The sequence below is a fragment of the Perkinsus marinus genome, assembly GCF_000006405.1.
Source record: "Perkinsus marinus ATCC 50983 genomic scaffold scf_1104296939976, whole genome shotgun sequence".
Lineage (NCBI taxonomy): Eukaryota > Perkinsozoa > Perkinsida > Perkinsidae > Perkinsus > Perkinsus marinus.
Window position 1 is genome coordinate 70,226 of NW_003212973.1, and position 17,124 is coordinate 87,349.

General features: G+C 45.4%; 6 protein-coding genes across 7 annotated transcripts; 1 reads left to right on the top strand and 5 right to left on the bottom strand.

The window, feature by feature from the left end:
• Window positions 1-23: 23 nt before the first annotated feature.
• Pmar_PMAR022502 (hypothetical protein) lies at window positions 24-1,442 on the bottom strand. Its single transcript, XM_002782128.1, has 9 exons — window positions 1,364-1,442; window positions 1,144-1,320; window positions 890-1,030; window positions 762-815; window positions 629-716; window positions 497-588; window positions 405-453; window positions 169-312; window positions 24-100 (listed from the first exon to the last, which is right to left on the bottom strand). Exons 1-9 carry the CDS (start codon window positions 1,436-1,438, stop codon window positions 66-68), a joined length of 855 nt encoding a protein of 284 aa, XP_002782174.1. The 5' UTR covers window positions 1,439-1,442; the 3' UTR covers window positions 24-65.
• A 1,185-nt stretch (window positions 1,443-2,627) lies between these two features.
• On the top strand, window positions 2,628-3,411 carry Pmar_PMAR022503 (hypothetical protein; the record flags this gene model as incomplete). The annotated part of the gene is made up of 1 exon (XM_002782129.1): window positions 2,628-3,411. The coding sequence occupies one exon, from the start codon at window positions 2,628-2,630 to the stop codon at window positions 3,264-3,266; it is 639 nt and encodes a 212-aa protein (XP_002782175.1). The 3' UTR covers window positions 3,267-3,411.
• Window positions 3,412-5,440: 2,029 nt separating this feature from the next.
• On the bottom strand, window positions 5,441-5,693 carry Pmar_PMAR022504 (14 kDa phosphohistidine phosphatase, putative; the record flags this gene model as incomplete). Its single annotated transcript, XM_002782130.1, has 2 exons — window positions 5,441-5,499; window positions 5,546-5,693. Coding segments are annotated over 2 exons (207 nt in total), but the record flags the coding sequence as incomplete, so codon positions are not given.
• Window positions 5,694-5,716: 23 nt separating this feature from the next.
• On the bottom strand, window positions 5,717-6,046 carry Pmar_PMAR022505 (hypothetical protein; the record flags this gene model as incomplete). The annotated part of the gene is made up of 3 exons (XM_002782131.1): window positions 5,717-5,822; window positions 5,864-5,965; window positions 6,009-6,046. The coding sequence occupies 3 exons, from the start codon at window positions 6,044-6,046 to the stop codon at window positions 5,717-5,719; spliced, it is 246 nt and encodes an 81-aa protein (XP_002782177.1).
• A 308-nt stretch (window positions 6,047-6,354) lies between these two features.
• Window positions 6,355-10,690, bottom strand: Pmar_PMAR022506 (DNA replication licensing factor, putative). The gene is made up of 27 exons (XM_002782132.1): window positions 10,570-10,690; window positions 10,415-10,509; window positions 10,230-10,366; window positions 10,132-10,185; window positions 10,014-10,082; window positions 9,920-9,974; window positions 9,816-9,875; window positions 9,679-9,750; window positions 9,317-9,437; window positions 9,191-9,266; window positions 9,049-9,135; window positions 8,885-9,001; window positions 8,733-8,826; window positions 8,606-8,689; window positions 8,471-8,559; window positions 8,267-8,353; window positions 8,140-8,218; window positions 8,010-8,092; window positions 7,887-7,963; window positions 7,717-7,835; window positions 7,541-7,671; window positions 7,158-7,267; window positions 7,019-7,104; window positions 6,914-6,974; window positions 6,718-6,845; window positions 6,529-6,672; window positions 6,355-6,471 (listed from the first exon to the last, which is right to left on the bottom strand). Exons 1-27 carry the CDS (start codon window positions 10,667-10,669, stop codon window positions 6,397-6,399), a joined length of 2,490 nt encoding a protein of 829 aa, XP_002782178.1. The 5' UTR covers window positions 10,670-10,690; the 3' UTR covers window positions 6,355-6,396.
• A 227-nt stretch (window positions 10,691-10,917) lies between these two features.
• Pmar_PMAR022507 (RNA methyltransferase, putative) lies at window positions 10,918-16,768 on the bottom strand (the record flags this gene model as incomplete). 2 transcript variants are annotated; one of them, XM_002782134.1, is made up of 19 exons in its annotated part: window positions 10,918-11,037; window positions 11,251-11,323; window positions 11,369-11,487; window positions 11,549-11,683; window positions 11,731-11,821; window positions 11,890-11,949; window positions 11,995-12,113; window positions 12,713-12,841; window positions 12,888-12,949; window positions 13,003-13,076; window positions 13,498-13,557; window positions 13,600-13,705; window positions 13,901-14,012; window positions 14,205-14,288; window positions 15,034-15,142; window positions 15,186-15,349; window positions 16,168-16,291; window positions 16,517-16,617; window positions 16,661-16,768. In XM_002782134.1, the coding sequence occupies 19 exons, from the start codon at window positions 16,766-16,768 to the stop codon at window positions 10,918-10,920; spliced, it is 1,950 nt and encodes a 649-aa protein (XP_002782180.1). The 2 variants fall into 2 exon arrangements, with proteins under 2 accessions (XP_002782180.1, XP_002782179.1); XM_002782133.1 differs by having other exon boundaries at window positions 11,731-11,839.
• Window positions 16,769-17,124: the final 356 nt, after the last annotated feature.

The window sequence follows — 17,124 nt, forward strand, 5'->3', positions numbered from 1 at the left end:
ACTAACACAATAAGAGGTTGACAGAAATGATGCAACCGTGAGTAATAAACGTGAGAATGTATACATTAACGATTACTCGACCAATAGGCGATGGTAGTACCTAACCCGATTCCACTACTCCGAAAACACCTACCGTGGGAATAGAACCCACGCCTTTCCGGTTATTACTTGCGTCCGCTACCCTCCAACCCACTTCGGCATCTAAGTCATCGCCAGCGGTATTATTAGTAATATGCAATACGTTTCCGAGGCCCAACTCAACCAAAGAATGGCGCTTCATTTTACGACCATTAATATAACTACCACTCTTACCTAAACGAGATATCCCTACCTTCATCACATTTTCATAATAGAGCAGGATATACATCACAAAATGCCCCTCTCGAGTGCTTTCCCTTTATTACTCAGGTCTCGGGCTGTCAATATCAATTGAGGTTTTTGATTTTCAAGTAACTAAATAAAGCCTAGGGTCCATATCACGTACACAGGCACATACTTTAGCCTTGAGGCTGACCATTAAATGTCGTTTACTACAAGATTCGTGGGCGCAGGTTACAACATTACCACCACTACCGCTACGTTGACGACCTGATATCAGTCTTACTAGCTACTCATGAGGATCCTTTACCTATGAGTATATCTGGCTTATCCCGTGTAAGAATCCTTTCTATTTCCGGACACCTCCCATCAGAGCCCCGTAATGGTACCAGGTGTACCTTATGATAGCGGAGTTTATGCCAAAGGGCCATGACGAGGTCTACCATCATCGCCTTTTGGCGTTCCTCTTCGATATGTGAAGTTGAAAATGCATTCATCTGACAACGAGGATCCTCTGCGATAAACTCATCGTCGATTATTATTATTAATTCAAGGATGCTCCCCCCAGTACTTTATCAGATGTATTGTCCGATCCAGTAGTAGCAGAAGTACTAGTCTTTTGCGGACTATTCTTCCCCATAGGTGCATGCCGTTGTTCATGAGTAATACCATCATCTATCGGCATGTGAGCTGGTTGTACACCATGCTCAGGCTGAACAACAACAGCAACACATACCCTGGGATAACAAGCACCACCACAAGTCTATACGAAATCTCGTCCATCCATAGAGCTCCTCTCTATAACGATAATCACCACTATACTACCACAGGGTCGCCAGCATTGGTAGGTGATCTCGATCCCTCAGTAGGAGTAGGGAGTATATCCTCCTCAGTGGCATCCCCCGTCTCTGGACCCTCAATACGTGGCCGTTTTGCATCTGGACTCCTCACTATATAGGGTATTACTTTCCATTGACCCGATTCAGGATCGTAGGTTGGTACCTAATAATGGTGGACATCATGATATCGTAATAACTAGTTCTACTATGGGTAAGCTTAGATGTCGGAGTTGTTGTAATGATCTAGGTTGGTGGCGTGCTATACTCGTAGGATGAGTCATCGTGGGAGTATTACAAGGGCTGCTTACCATAACAATGATCAATGCTCAGCATTAGCTGTCTATTACGCTCCTAGACGCTCTCACAAGATTCTGTCTCGAGAAGGTCGAATGATAACCTTATTTATGTTTTTGCAGTACATAAGCTGGGATGTTCTTAAGAGTAGGATAATACAAGGATGTTCTTAAGAGTAGGATAATACAAGGATGTTCTTAAGAGTAGGATAATACAAGGATGTTCTTAAGAGTAGGATAATACAAGGATGTTCTTAAGAGTAGGATAATACAAGGATGTTCTTAAGAGTAGGATAATACAAGGATGTTCTTAAGAGTAGGATAATACAAGGATGTTCTTAAGAGTAGGATAATACAAGGATGTTCTTAAGAGTAGGTTATAATACAAGGATGTTCTTAAGAGTAGGATAATACAAGGATGTTCTTAAGAGTAGGATAATACAAGGATGTTCTTAAGAGTAGGATAATACAAGGATGTTCTTAAGAGTAGGATAATACAAGGATGTTCTTAAGAGTAGGATAATACAAGGATGTTCTTAAGAGTAGGATAATACAAGGATGTTCTTAAGAGTAGGATAATACAAGGATGTTCTTAAGAGTAGGATAATACAAGGATGTTCTTAAGAGTAGGATAATACAAGGATGTGTGACATGGTAGGTTATACGAGTCACAAGTGAAACGTTCACGATAAGGTGACGGACAATGAGTTATGGTCTGCGCCGTAGACTCTACGGCATGGTGTTGTGTGAACGTGTCACCTCCTTCACTACATGCGCTGTTTATAATCGATCAGTATGGCGAGCGAGAAACTAAATCTGCGCAGTTTGAGCTGGCAGCGCAACTTGAGCGTAATCTGGTGAGGTACCAGTTCGTAGAGCAGTCTTGATTAACGTATTGAATATGAGCTTAAGCCCTTCACCGTCCCCCTCCGACACCATACTATTCCCTCATCACTCTGAGGGCCACGAAGCTGGTCCGGCTATACCTGCAGCTCCACTACAACCCCAACCGCAACTACCGATTATTCCGGTATTGTCAATGTCTGAGAGGATTCCCACACCCCAGCAACAGCAGCAGCAGCAGCATTCGGTACTTCCTGGTCGATCTCAAGGGTCTATTCTACCATCACCTTCCACCTCTTCCCAACAGCAATCGCTTGTATCAACAGCAGCTCAGATGGCTGCTTTTATGAATGAGCGTACTCGGTATTTGGCCACTCTACAACAGAAGTATCAACGACCGTCACTACCAACCCCTAAGGTTGAGTATCAACAGCCATTGGTTCGATCTGACCCTCCGAGACCGCAACAACAACGTCTAGAGTTCCCAGTCTTCACTGACCCGACTGATCTGGCTGCCAAGCTGTTCAAGGATGAAGGTTCTTTCAGGAGGCTCCATATGGGCTCTCGTCGTCGTGACAGTCGCTGCTCTCTACACCGATTGCTAGGGAGGGCTTGCAAGGGTAGGGGGACTCAAGTTGTCACAGAATGCGAGTTCAAGGCCAACTATGGTGTATGGACCCTCGCCGGTCTGGACCGCATCAAGAGTCTCCGGTCGAAGGGTTACACAAGCGCTCAAATATATAGCGCAGTTGAAGCAGCAGCTGGTATTGCACTACCAATGCTTGAGAGGCTTCAATATCTTGAAGAAGCTCCTGGTAGTCGGATCGCTAAGGCATTGACATTGCCAGGTAAGGCGGCGAGTGGTAATGCCGTAAAGCATCACAGAGGCCCCACCAAGGCCGAACTCATGGCTATATGGGCGATGTTAGAGGTACGTCATCTGAATGAGAGGGCAAGCGAAAGTGCGCTGTGAATCTTCTTGTGACTTACGGTAAGCCGTATATCTCGCTTGCTGCGATAATGAGTAATGTATAATGTAGCTGTATTATCTCCGTATTACTCGCTGGATAGTATCCAGTACTCAACTGTAATCAATACTCATAACTCAACTTCAACAACCATACATAAGCAGCTTGTGTTCACAGTCCCGGAAGATAATCGATGAAGGGCTGTAATTGGTATGCGAGAATTGTGCCCGGGTTCCTCTCTAGGAACGTAGTCACATTCCAATATTGAAGTTTGGTCAACAACTTCAAGACTCATTGAGAAGTGGTCGATACAATCAACGTTAGCTTGGATGACGAGTAGCGGGTAATGTAGCTGCACTATCTTCGTAGGAATGTTGTCCACTCTAAGTCATAACCGACACTGGTGTAACACAAGACATGTTTACAAAGAGGATAGATAACTTTCACTCACTCGAGTCCACCACAGCGAGTGAATGTGAAGTCTTACGGTATACAGTATACCGTATACTACTTCGGAAGGTAGTTTCGGAAATTTGGAAGCCGAGAGGATGCGTGATCTCTGGGTTACTATGCGCCCGCTTCGTCCCCATGATGAGTGCTGTATGCGCACTCCGTGACCTGAGTTCTTACGGGCTGTAGGCTGCGGGCTCAATGAGCTTCTTGAAATCTCAGAATGCCCTTATAGTACTCGTAGGGAAACCCACAGTTATCTGCGAGTACAATCTCCTGCACAATATTTAGCTGACGTTCGCTGGCGAGCGCTAGACGAACCTCCGCCGACAGACGTTCTACCGTTTGCACGACTACCGAGTAGCCACTACTCCTTTCATGGTTCGTTCGAATTTGCGGAGTTTCCTGGACTGGCAACATGATCTACGCCCTGGGACGCGCTCCATCAATGTCTTCATTTCTCTCGAGATCTGCTGGCTGAATTCCTGGAGGTAGTCAATCCCCCACATCACTACACTCATCTCGGAATTTGAGTCTATACGTTCCTATCAAGTTCTAACAATCGCCAACCCCGCTTCCTCCATGGAGGCAGTGCTAGCTGACCGGTGATTATTCCTACCTACCTTTCGTGAAGATAACCATCTCGTCGTCGGCCAACTCGACGGAGGATATCAACCTGTTGACACCTGGTACCGATGCCTCTCGACTCGACTCGGCTCTCGAAAGTATGATACGTCGACCACAGAGTTAGACTGCTTGTTCCCTTCGAGCGGAGTGTGATAAACTCCTCTCCTCTGTAACAGTTGGGGAAGCCTCGGTCTCTAAGCATATCTTCTAACTTCTCGAGCCTTGCAATGTACAGGCAGTTTTGGGGGCACTCGTCGACAACGACCCAGTCTCTGTCCCTAATGCAACCGCGCAGCCCGCATAGAACCCCGATTCCACGGAACCGTCGTAATACAACGCCACCGGATCTATCAAGCGTTCTCCGGAAGACTACGTTCATAAGGCTTTATGCAGAGCCGAAGCTGTTTGAGAATCGACTAACCTGGAGAGAGTAGCGCTCTCATGGCCATAACAACATTGCCTTTTGAGCTTGCGGAGTCCACGCGAGGCCGCACAAAGATCTGCCCGGACAGTCGCCGAATGCGAACTCGCAAGCTCCCAATGGAGCTCTCTGGAGCCAGATAACCCAGCCCGCGACGGTCCACTGACTTAATGCGCCAAGGCCGACGACACAGTCGGAGAGTCAACACCAGCGAGTCACATGGGCCATCCGTGGCCATGGATACGAGGGTATCCCATTGGGACAGTCCCCCGTCAGGAATTCATCCAAGCCCTTGATGGTCTCATACTCGGACTGGAGGCCACAGCCGTCCAACAGGTCTTCATCAAAGCAATCTTGTCCATGCCGGGATCGGAGGATGTATTGGCGGTGGACCGATCGCTATGGGTTCTGGGCATACAACAACAGAGGAGACAAGGAGATCATCTCTGAGCATGAAGTGACTATTCACCTCTAATTCCATGTTCCTTCCACTGTCTCCATTGGAAAACACAAAATCATTCCTTAGATCAATAGCCTTCATCCGAATGGGTTACACTGATGTCACATAGCTCTGTTCGACACACTGCCTCACTAACGTCGTGCTTGTATATGCCGTTGGGCCAGGGAAAACCATAACTGGGGTATAACATAATCCAGGGAGCTTCATCATCGATATCTCACCTGTGACCATATATATGCAATGCCTTATTCTCAGCACTATATCGTATCCTGCCTCCTCCCTGCATGAACATGTCTACTCAACACAATTCGGCTCAACAGACCTACCAGAATCCTCCATCGTAGCCCAGCAGCCTCTAGCTCCTCTATAGTCGGGGAGGCCGAGTCTTGATGGTACTCAGCCCAAGTGAGGCCCCGTACCAAATGCCGACATTTACCCTCCTCATCGGGGTCGTCAACTTCCATCAAAACATACCTTCGACAAGACCTCATACTAAATTAATCAGTGCGTACGGCTTGCTTAAAAGAATTATCCACACCCCAATCAAATGCCCCTCCATCGAACTCTACTCCCGGTATCGTATTATAGGCTTCCGTCGCAATCCTGAAACTCGAATTCAACGGCGACGATAAGTGAGGTCGCACTTCCCAAACAAATCAGCATCCTCCCCTGCATCGGGACTTATGGTCTTACCCGACACAGCAGCTCTTTCCCTAATAGCTGCCGCAGCCGCCTGGTCAGAGGCACTAAAATACATTCATAGGTGGAGAAATGATAGTACTGGCTTACTTGGTGGTTGGTCCCTTTATCGTTTCATGAGCGGACATTATATGTGGTGTTAAACGCACTGCTGTCGTGTAAAACCTTACATCGCTCGATAAGCTACAGATCGATCGATACAGCAGCTTCATCATTGTCTCCAATAAAAAGATCTGCCTTCCTAACCTCAATGCGATAACATAAAAACCAGTATCGACTATTCGCAACAGCACTTTCACGCGTGGGGTTCACAAAACCATATAACCGTTGAATGCCACTGTCAGGCCCCTCAGCCCCTTCGCAGTCGAAGCCTTCAACACTAGGTTGAATTCAAGTCCGTAGGCATTGAAAATGAGTATGCTTTGCAACATGAGCAATAGGAGTATGGTGACGTGCATTATAGGATGATATTTGATGATTACATATCGAATTCGAGGAGACGACACGTAGCTGTTGGTCCCCTTCCGATACGAGCCAGAGTACCGTTTTGAACCTTAACATCAACAGAAGTTCACCAACCATCACATTAGCGTAGTAATAGGATTATCACCAGATTATCAATGAGCTTGCCAACGTCATGCAGGTCCAAGGCATCAGCCGTTCCTTCATGATGTCCACCTCCCTCATCATGGTGTTGCATCGAGCTTACCAACTGCTCGAATACCTTCTGTCGTAGTATATCGTATTTGAGCGACTGAATAATACAACTACACCAAAACTGTGCACCAAAGTGGCTGACCCCAGTGGGCGAGGCCTGCAACAACTCCTTGATCGTTTGAATAGCCGCTTCCCTTTCCTGACGACGACTCTCACTCATACCGGTCGCAAGCATTGACATATCAATAACCCCAGTAACGGGATCAGTACCTATCCAGATGGAGCTGTATTGAAGTTCGACTAAAGAGTTCAAGATGAAGCGAAGAAGAAGCGCTCACAGGCTGATAATAGAGCCTCCTTCATCAAACGAATGGCTTCTAGCACATCATCCCCGGTAACCTGAATACCACTCCTTTGCCACTTCGTAAGCCAACATGGTTTACCTCTTCACGGAACTCCATCTTCGCCAGAGCTTCAGAAAGTCTGATAAGCGACTCCAACTGCCGAGGAGTCGCACTGATGGTTTTGCCTGAATACGATATGCCCAAACCAGGGATCGAACCCGCGACCTTTCCTCCTCACCCACAGCCCCACTAGTGTTAGCATGCCTAAGCTTCAAGTACCCATCAGTGAGGATCTCCACTGCAGCATCAGTAAGGCGAGGCTTCAAGGAGCGTCCAAAGGCGATGTACCTTCCGATGTGAGAATCATAACGACGGCCGTACGAGCTCTTCTGCGAGGCCTCAGTGGTGGAATATATGTTCGGTTACCTCAGCTGGGGTCAGGAGTCCTCTCCCTACATTATGAAAATTTACACACGAGAAATGTACAAATACCAACACTCATATTCAAAATTCCATCATGATTCTTTGTTGTCACCAACACACGTAATTGACCATGTTTATATTTCTGTACCCTGCAAGCCCTTCATGTACAGCGAAAAGAAAGAAGCTTCACGACCTCACCTGGCCAGAGTGCCCTTGTCTATCGGTGGCTTCTCAGCTGCTGCCCCCGAGGCGTCATCCAACTTGGAGAAAAGCTTGACAATATGGCTTGCCAACGTTCGGTCGCTACGCTCGGTCCCGAGATCAAGAATCTAACGGGAAGCTTCATATCGAGGGAGGGGAGGAGGGAAACCTACTAAGTAGATGAGGTCAAATCTACTGAGGAGGGTCGGGTTCAAATTGATATTATCAACCACTGAGCGCCTCGGATCATAGCGAGATTCAATGGGATTAGCTGCGGCGCATATAGCGGTCCCTGAGGTATGCTATTCTGCATCTTGCACGGTCGACCTCAAGATACGCTTACTGGCATTGAGGCTACAAATTATGCCTGCCTTCGCCACCGACACGGTCTGCTGTTCCATAACCTCATGGAGAATTGCTCTGAACATTAAAATTACCCATCCAGAGTTCGAACCCGAGACCCTACCTTGCATGATCATCCATCTTATCGAACTCGTCAATACAGCAGATGCCCTTATCGCTCAAGACCAATGCACCAGATTCGAGAACCTAATCAACTCCCATTCGAACGACCCAGGTTCAATTCTCCCTCCCACCAATTCTTTAGTATCCGGATCCTTACTAATATAAGCTGTAAGACCAACGGCTGAGGAGCCCTTGCCACTCGTGAAGACTCTAATCAAAATCATCCTTGCCAAACGACCTTCGCTCCGCCACCATTACCCTCGAGGAGCTATGTTATGAACATACTGCAGCAACTGGGACTTAGCTGTGGAGGGATCACCAATCAATAGGACATTGAGCTCACTCCTGACAAGCACATAACAGTAAATGCTCATATGGGACGTGATGAAGGGTAATTAGAAAATATCCACGATAATTCAAGTCAGAGTGTTGACAATAAGAGTTCGGTGCTACGTATCCTACCGAAAGGATCCACGATCTTCAGCCTCGGTATCACCGGCCGTTGACTTATCGGTTCCACCGAACAATTGGCACAATAGACCCTTCTTCACCTACAAACCGAAAGGTCCCCGGTTCTATTCCCAGCGAGGTTTCTACATCTTCATTCTCCCAGATAGACGGAGCGAAGCTCTTGATGAGATTAGTAACAATGTTAGGATCAGCTGCCAGCTTGCGTAGTTCCTGAAGACATTGTTTTCTCCCATCAATCTTCAGAGACGGGCACCTCTTCCATCTCGGCATCACTAAGATCCCCTACAGCAGGTGCATCACCAACAGAGGCACCCATCGTCTCAATGTGGATAGCATCGATATAAGACCTGATCATACGGTCTTGACTACCAAGATAGAGACGGAAAACAACTATGCCCTCCAGACATGAGCACGCTCTTGGTAAGCCTCTGCTGCAGTATGACACGTTGGGGTGATGCCTTGTATATGCCGGTTACTTCCACACGATCTCCTGGCTTAACAGTGTCGAACATCGAGTCGTATCTATAGAGGTCCCCGGTTCGATCCCTGGTCACATCACTTTGACCTACGCATATATCATAACCGTATGAGGTGTCTCTCCCTCCGGTATGTTCTCCGGGGACTCCTGCAGCTTAATCAACTGTTTATCAGTGAACCTTAATCAACAGCGGAGCGAAGCTCTTGAACCCCACCCCAGGATCGACTACTTACACGCATTGATTATGTTCCAGTTCGAACGACTGCTTCTGATGACACTTAGGACAGGTCGTCGGCTCATCAATACGACCTGATTATCACAATACCGTCACCTCACCCTCCAACCATGACCACTACTACCTTTCTCAAGATTAACACTCACATGGTGTCCACAACCCTCAGTGGTACAGCGGAATGCGCCAACTTGCATATCCGGTATCAACACCGATGTACGAATAACAATACCCTTCAGAGCAACCAACTGAAGAGAGTAGTTATGCCGTGTAGAAGCATATGCACATGATCAACTATATGTGTTAGCGACAATTTCTAAATTCTAAGCAAATTTTGGGGAATTCTCAATGGTTTCTGTACACTTCTACCCGAATTCGTATGTCACATTTCATAATTAATGAGGAAATTCATGACTTCAGCTGAGGAAAGCGAACATATATTCCCCCCAACATCGCCGATTCCAAGCCGATAGTTATGTGCGTTATCACATGCTCGATATCCGACGGATCGAAATCCCTCATAGTCCTCTTGTCCTTGTCATGGAGATTGTAGATTTGCACCTATCACCACAAAAATGGTAAACATACAACGCTTCGCTTCGCCATCATCGTCAGCCCGCACCTACTTGTACAACTGCAGCCGCAGCATTGATACCGGGAGTGTTCCGAACTATGTGATTGTATAGCTGAAAAGCAATTGGTGATTTGCCAAAGAGATGGTATGGCTTACACATGCGTCCATGATCGGGATAATATCCATCGGAGCCGCTATCAAATCCGAGTACCTGTCTACCAATCACGACCTTTGCCACAATCCTACTTACAAATCCGGTGAGAACCGATGGAGATCTTGTGCATCAACAGGGAATACTTGTTGCTTATTCTCACTGTAACTGATCACCAAGCACTCAGCATTAATCATCTATTACATACTCCTCTTACCGTAACAGCTCCCTGCCGTATTTGCCTCTACCGTCTTCTCCCCCCTTGTCGAACCTATCACTTCAATGATGACCATACGACCATCACAAGACCCTCACTCGTCCAGGAACCTCATGAACAGTGTCCTAGCCTCGTCGAGTGGTATGCTACTGCCGAAAATCCTCTCTGGCTCGCCGCCGGCGCCGGCGCCGGCAGCGGCAGCACTGTTACCATCTCGCATTTGGGCATCTCCCGACTGAATAATAACAACTCACGATAATCGATCAGAATAGGTAAGCCTCACCCCAGAGGCTTCCTCATCAAAGTCGATGGTGAAACGGAGGTCACCGATATCACTACGGAAGCTTCTGAAGACGCTGCCAACTCCCATGCTACTCCCTGACACAGACTTGGGCTTATTCCGTATCTTACCAACTCAACCTAAAGATTCATACTCACCAGGACTCCTGCCCATCCTCGCATCTATCTGATTGGACATCTCCAGAATATTCCTAGCCGGCGTCTGAGCCGGGACATCGGATGGAGTACCAGATGACATGAAAGCAACCTTTCACACACTGCCAAATCAACGACCAACCATCTCCCCCCAGGTGCTTGCAACATCAAATGAATCTCCTTGTCATCTCAACATATGACAATAAACATGAATATTACCCCGCACTACCAAACTAGACCAGTCGAATAGTTCCATCATTATCTCGCCGTTCGAGGGAACGATATAGTAATAATGAATTTACCCAACAATAACACAACAGAGTGTGATGAACTGAAACTTGGATACCGAAACTAGGTCGATTTCCTCTCTAGTGTAGCACTAAAGAAACCGTCCATACCTTTACTCTGGGGCATGGCATGCATGGGCTCTTCTGATAATACTAATTCATGGAAGCGACACAAATGCTGTATCTGGGAATATATGTTCGTTATCTTCACTCAAGATAGGGAACTGAAGATTCCTCAGCTGAGATCAGAAGTTTTTCAACCTGTTGTAGTTCGAGTTTACATACGAATTTAGGTATAAAAGCCCACAAGAAAAATCTCCTAAAATTTCCCCATAATTTTCATATCGTCACCAATACATGTAGCTGAGCATATTTTCCCCCACCCCCCGAAAGTCACCTGCAGTATATTTTCCTCATCTAAAATACTATTAGTACAGTACACCAACTTGCCGCCTTTGGGTTTGAGATATCTAACCAATCTTGCTCACACTTGCATTTCCTCAATGCATATCTACCGCAGTGAATTCCTAACAATTTCCCTTTGAAGGGCCACAAAATGGAAGAGCTTCTCATCAGAATACATCCACTTCGCATCCGGATTCCGGCGGAGAACCCCCGTCCTACTGCATGGGACCTGACAGGCATATCTTAGGTTCACTCTAGCAAGATGCAAAATTGGTCCGGAAGGTTACTACATCACATAGGACCCAATCACATTTGCCCAATAACATCTTATGCAGTGTCGGATGCCTCGGATATAGCAAAGTATAATTCCTTATACCAGCCCGGCGTAGCCTCTTCCTAGCGTCCCTTAACATCGAGTCCCGTACCTAACCCTATGATCATCATCAACTATGGAGTGCATACAACACCCTACATCATGTAGATATAGATGACCAGTATTCTGCATGTTCGGGCCGAACACCAACGACTTCCCTCCACTTCCGGCGCAGTAGTCCAGGACCACACTGCCGGGATCAGCTTTACTAATAATTTCGTGGCGCGCGGTAATTATCAGATGATAATGATATCTTACACTTGTAAGGCCATTATCTGACTACTCTCATCCTGTATCTCCACTGCTCCCGATCGATACCTACTCTCAATAATTTCATGGCGCGTGACGGTGAATGCATACTACTCAGGTAAATCCAATAACAACTTCTTATCATTGATAACCAATCCCACCGGACTAGTAGCCGTTTTCTCAACCGAAATTTCCTTACTCAAAAGAAACTTCATCATATCAGAACGCGATGACTGAACCAAGACTAAACTCACCAAAAAGGACATGATACTATGATGAGAAGCCCCCCTTGAGAGGTTCAATAGGCCACTACTACCACCCTAGTGCGTATGGTCAACCGCATAGGCTGCCGTGTGGATGAGGAAATTTTTGGGAGATTCTCATTGGTTCCTGAATATTTCTACCAGATTCGTATTAGAAACTCTCTGGTTGATGGAGGAACTCCCAGCATGTAAGAAGCGAACATATATTCCCCCAACACTTTCCGTCTGACTAGGCTTCTGCATGCTATGCACACACGCGCGTGGAGCACGAGAAACCTATGATCGATTTCCATGCTATAAAACAGAGATCGTTAGATTCTGTTTATCAAGAATTCTCTATCCTATACCATTTCTGTTCCCTTTTTCCGGTCTGGAATATTCATCATGAAAATGATGATACCCGCCTTGAATTTCTCAAAGTGTTGAATATTGAATATAATTTTTCCCTAGCATTTCTACAAAATAACAGTGTTAGGAGAGGCAGCCTCTCCTGAGCTCGCATAGAAAAGCTATATCGGTGACACGGACCACTCTTTCTAGATTGAGCGTAGTACTGTATGCATACTAACCTGATTAATATTGACCCGTAGGAAGGTCACTGGCCTCTCATTCAACACACTGGATACTTCGACTGCTTTGTCTGTTCCCAACGAATCAGCAAGTCGCCCGAATAGTTCCTTCGGCATCGACGTGCGTATCTATATTCCAATATATTATCCATACCACACCTTCCCCACTTCTCACATGAGGATCTAGTCTTCTATTCTGTGCATTACTTCGCCACCGATCACTAGTGAGGTAGGTATCTATCATCACAACAACACCTCCACATATCCCTCTGCACCATTATCCCTCTTACATAACCTCCCACGAGTTGATACCGGCTTAGGGGTACAATGATCGATCAACCCTTGCCAACGGAAGAGCTCATACCTAGACCAAGCTTATAAGGCTTTCTCCCCCACGAATGGTAAATCTGTACGAAAACTACACGAAAAACCACTCAAGTGAGCTGAATGGGAAGCCTTGTAGAGGAGACGCATTGATCAGGAGTATAGCGCTGGTTTTTTTAAGATTCCATTTACAAATTAGAGTCAACACCGTATTCGTAATTCACAACGTAGTATCACAGTATAAGGTTCTAGGATATGAATTCCTATCATATATTAATAAAGTCCAACAACATGACCGTTTCACTCTAGTATATGAAAACTCATCACCGAATCTAAGCCTTGGTGAAGTTTCAGAGAAAGTACTTAGAACTGCTAAGTTAGCGAATTTTCGCTCCTTACATGAAAAAAAAGAGGAAAGTGGCACAAAACCGAAGTGATAAACAGTAGAAGTGTGGGCTTACATATGGTCTGATATCCAAGCACGGTCATCAGCATTGATAGCTCGATGGGCTTGGAAATATCTATGGTTGGGAAATACCGTCACGCGCCACGAAATTCCCTACCGATGAAGAAACATATCCACTGGGGTGTGGTGCTGCTTAACCTTATCAAAATGGAGTAGGGCGTTCTCCAAATGCCGGACTCGGAAAGCATTCATATTAGAAACAACTGCGATTAGTAGTAATAAACCATCAAACCAAACATTCCCTTTTTATCCGATACACACCATCACAATCATCGACTAAACCGTGCACCATCTATCTCCTCCAGTTTCTTTATTAATTCCCCACGCATTCTCATCCATACCTCATCCTTGGCAACAGCGACCGCACTAATAACCTGATGGGGCTCAACTCGCCCTACGTATTCCTTCATATCGAACCTGTCGAGCAACCTGACGTGGTCCTCTCAACCACATCCTCTTAAGTAAGGCCAGGAGGTCTGATAACTCCGGATAGGGTGATTCCTCACTAACCTGAGCACACCTAGATCAAGCATCCAACTTGGTTAACTAAACCTGGGATATGATATTACCTTGAATGACCAGCTTTGAAATATATTATCAAGATTTACACACGAGTTAGGGTAAGAGTATACAAAACCAACTAGAATTTCCCGAAATTTTCTCAGAATTTTCATGTTATCCCCAGCATATGTAGCTTGCCACATTGTTAGTATCCCTTTGCTGTTGCTGAGAGACTTCCAATAAGGTTGCATATTCACGGAATAGATCTTCAACCTGGTGCTCCACCTAAAATCCACTCAACCATCATCATCATTTCAGCATAACCTTATAACCACACACTTTAGTCAATACAAGTTTCAAATGGCGGTTCTCCAAATGCAGAGCTTTGTTATCAGCCACTAGCCTCTCCACCTCCTGCTTCGATAAGCATCTATCACCAGGGGTCAAGGGCTTAGGGCTATCACTCTCAGAAGAGGGAGCTGTAGATAGTAGTATAGGGGAGGAAGGCAGGGACATCATCGGATGGTAACCTCGATGAGACCCCGATCCCACTGAATATTCTGAGGCTATATCCTAGTATGCTAATGCTGATGGGCTACTATCCACTAAAGTATTAAAATATACTATTATTAGAAGAGCTCAACAGTTATGTATTGAGACGATGATAATAATGAACGATATGAGTTATAATAATAATTCGATATGCATTGTATGATCGACAATACAATACTCAATTACTATCCATATTTGTCAGTGGACCTTTTCAGTTTTAAAAACATATTACTACCAAAACTGTGCGAACATCATACTAAGCCGATGATGATAGTATAAACAACACAATTTTGTATATGTTCGAGGAGAAGATCTTATCACCATACCATTTAATACATCATAATCATTATATTTCCAAACCCTTCCCGGAGATCCACCCATTTACCAAACACTGAACAGCAACAAGCTCGCTGTAAAGAAGTCGTGAAAATCAGAAAAATTTCTTCCATCCGGCCAACAACGATTCAGGAGTGCAGACCGTCGCCTCCCATTCGGGTCTCTTCTCAATCGTACTCAGCATCATAGAGCATTGTGAAGGTAACGGTGGGAGCTTACGATAGTGAACTCCCGCAATACTGTACTGATACCTAATGACGACGCATGCGACCAAGCACTGTTACCTAGGCCTACAGTAGTGGACATAACTTGACCTGCAACTCTGTGATTCTCTTAGCATTCGTCGTTGGAGGTAGAGTTGCTAATACTTCATTTAACGCTTTAACAGCATCCATCAAAGTAGATGGATTAGCCGTACCCTTCATCGTGGCGAACCATGCAGATTGGAAGGCTTTCAGCTGATATAATAACCAACAACTCATTTTGCGCACCTACCCTATAGATATAATGTATACTATTTAATATTAATACCTTTAAAATTATATTATGATATCATATAATCATAACTATACGTTAGATCAGTACAATGGGATATCCATACAGATATTAACATGATTGCGGAGCGAGCGAAGCGAGCGGAGCTTATGTTACTGCGCACGAACACTCGTGTGCGTGCGTCCGTCCGTCCGTCCGACCGACCGTGCGTGAGCAAAAATTCCGACCCGACCAGGGCGATTCAGAAGACAAACAGGGTATCATTCTGTCCCTCGTTGACTGCTCATCAGCGTAAAAATATAGCGAAAGTGTGGCTGTTGCTTTTCCCGCTTATTTTTGACGAAATGGTTCTTCGCACAAGAGATGAACTATTAGCTCAGTACGTTAGTGACCACGACTCTCAACCGAACGGCCCAGGGTCATATCCCACGATGTTCATTTTCTCACATGTCTCTATAAGGAGACAGTGGTCGGCCACGTCGACGACGCCAGCCAACCCCCGACAACCTTTTGGTTTTCAGTCACCCAATTTCCAAAATAATTTCAATAAGAACCCGCTAAATTCTTGATAAGAAGCTCAGCGAGCTCCGCCCCTTCGAACCGAAGACCTAGTATTATATAATACTGGTTATCATATATATTAATAATACGGCTGGACTATGATACTTGGTCCCTTTCCTCGGCTGAGCTTAGGAGTTAATACACGAACCGGGGTAGGAGTGTACAGAAACCAAAATTACCACAAAATCGTCATATGTGCATATGTTTGCATATCCCTCACCTCATTATCGATGACTTCCCTCTCCTGTGTAGTAGTACTTCCCACAACATCAGGACATAGCTGCTGTAATATATCCTCGGAGTCGGCAATGATAGTATCCTTATATACCCATACAGGGACAGTCCTAACAGCAGAATAGCGATTCTATCACCACACCATTTCCAATTCATGATGGAATTGCTAGAAACACCAATTCTTCCAATCATAAACCCAAATCTGTGATTTATCCAAAACTTCCACTATAATCAATCTCACAGTAGCTTTGAGTTAATTTCGAGCGGCTGAGTTGTGTTAAACTCATTGATATGATTCATCGTAGAAGGCAACCACAGAGACACCACTACCCTACCCTTTAGGATTGGCCTGCAACAATTCGGCTGACTTCTTGGTCATATCTTCCAACTTCAATATGTAGTCATTAATGCCTTGAGAAGCCAGTCCTAGACGAGCCTGAGTTGAACATTTTGATACCACACCTTTCTGAAATGATCACCTTCTGTGTGAAGGGGCAGTCACCAATGATAGTAGGGTCCTGGACAGCCCCTTTGGCGTACAGTATCGGCTTCTCACTAACTACTGATGATTGGATTGAGCTTGACATTATTATTGAACTTAAAACCTAGTACTATGGAGAGAGAAATATCATCGTAACTACGACAGGAGCTCTGGAAGTGCAACTATCTAATGTCTGGCACGAGGCAATCACTTTGTCACCTCTAAGGTAATCAACAGATTCATGACAGAAATAGCGATCCTAAAAGCCTAATACTACGGTAGATTACACTAGTCACAGAGAAGATGATTAAAAGTTACGTTACGTAACAGTTGCGTTGAGTAAATGCAAGAATTGCAAGATGGCTGAGTATGCCATGGACGAACCCGCATGATTATGGTATACTCAATCGTTTTGAAAGGAATATGTGATCCATGAACTTCATCATCGGGTATCATTCTTTT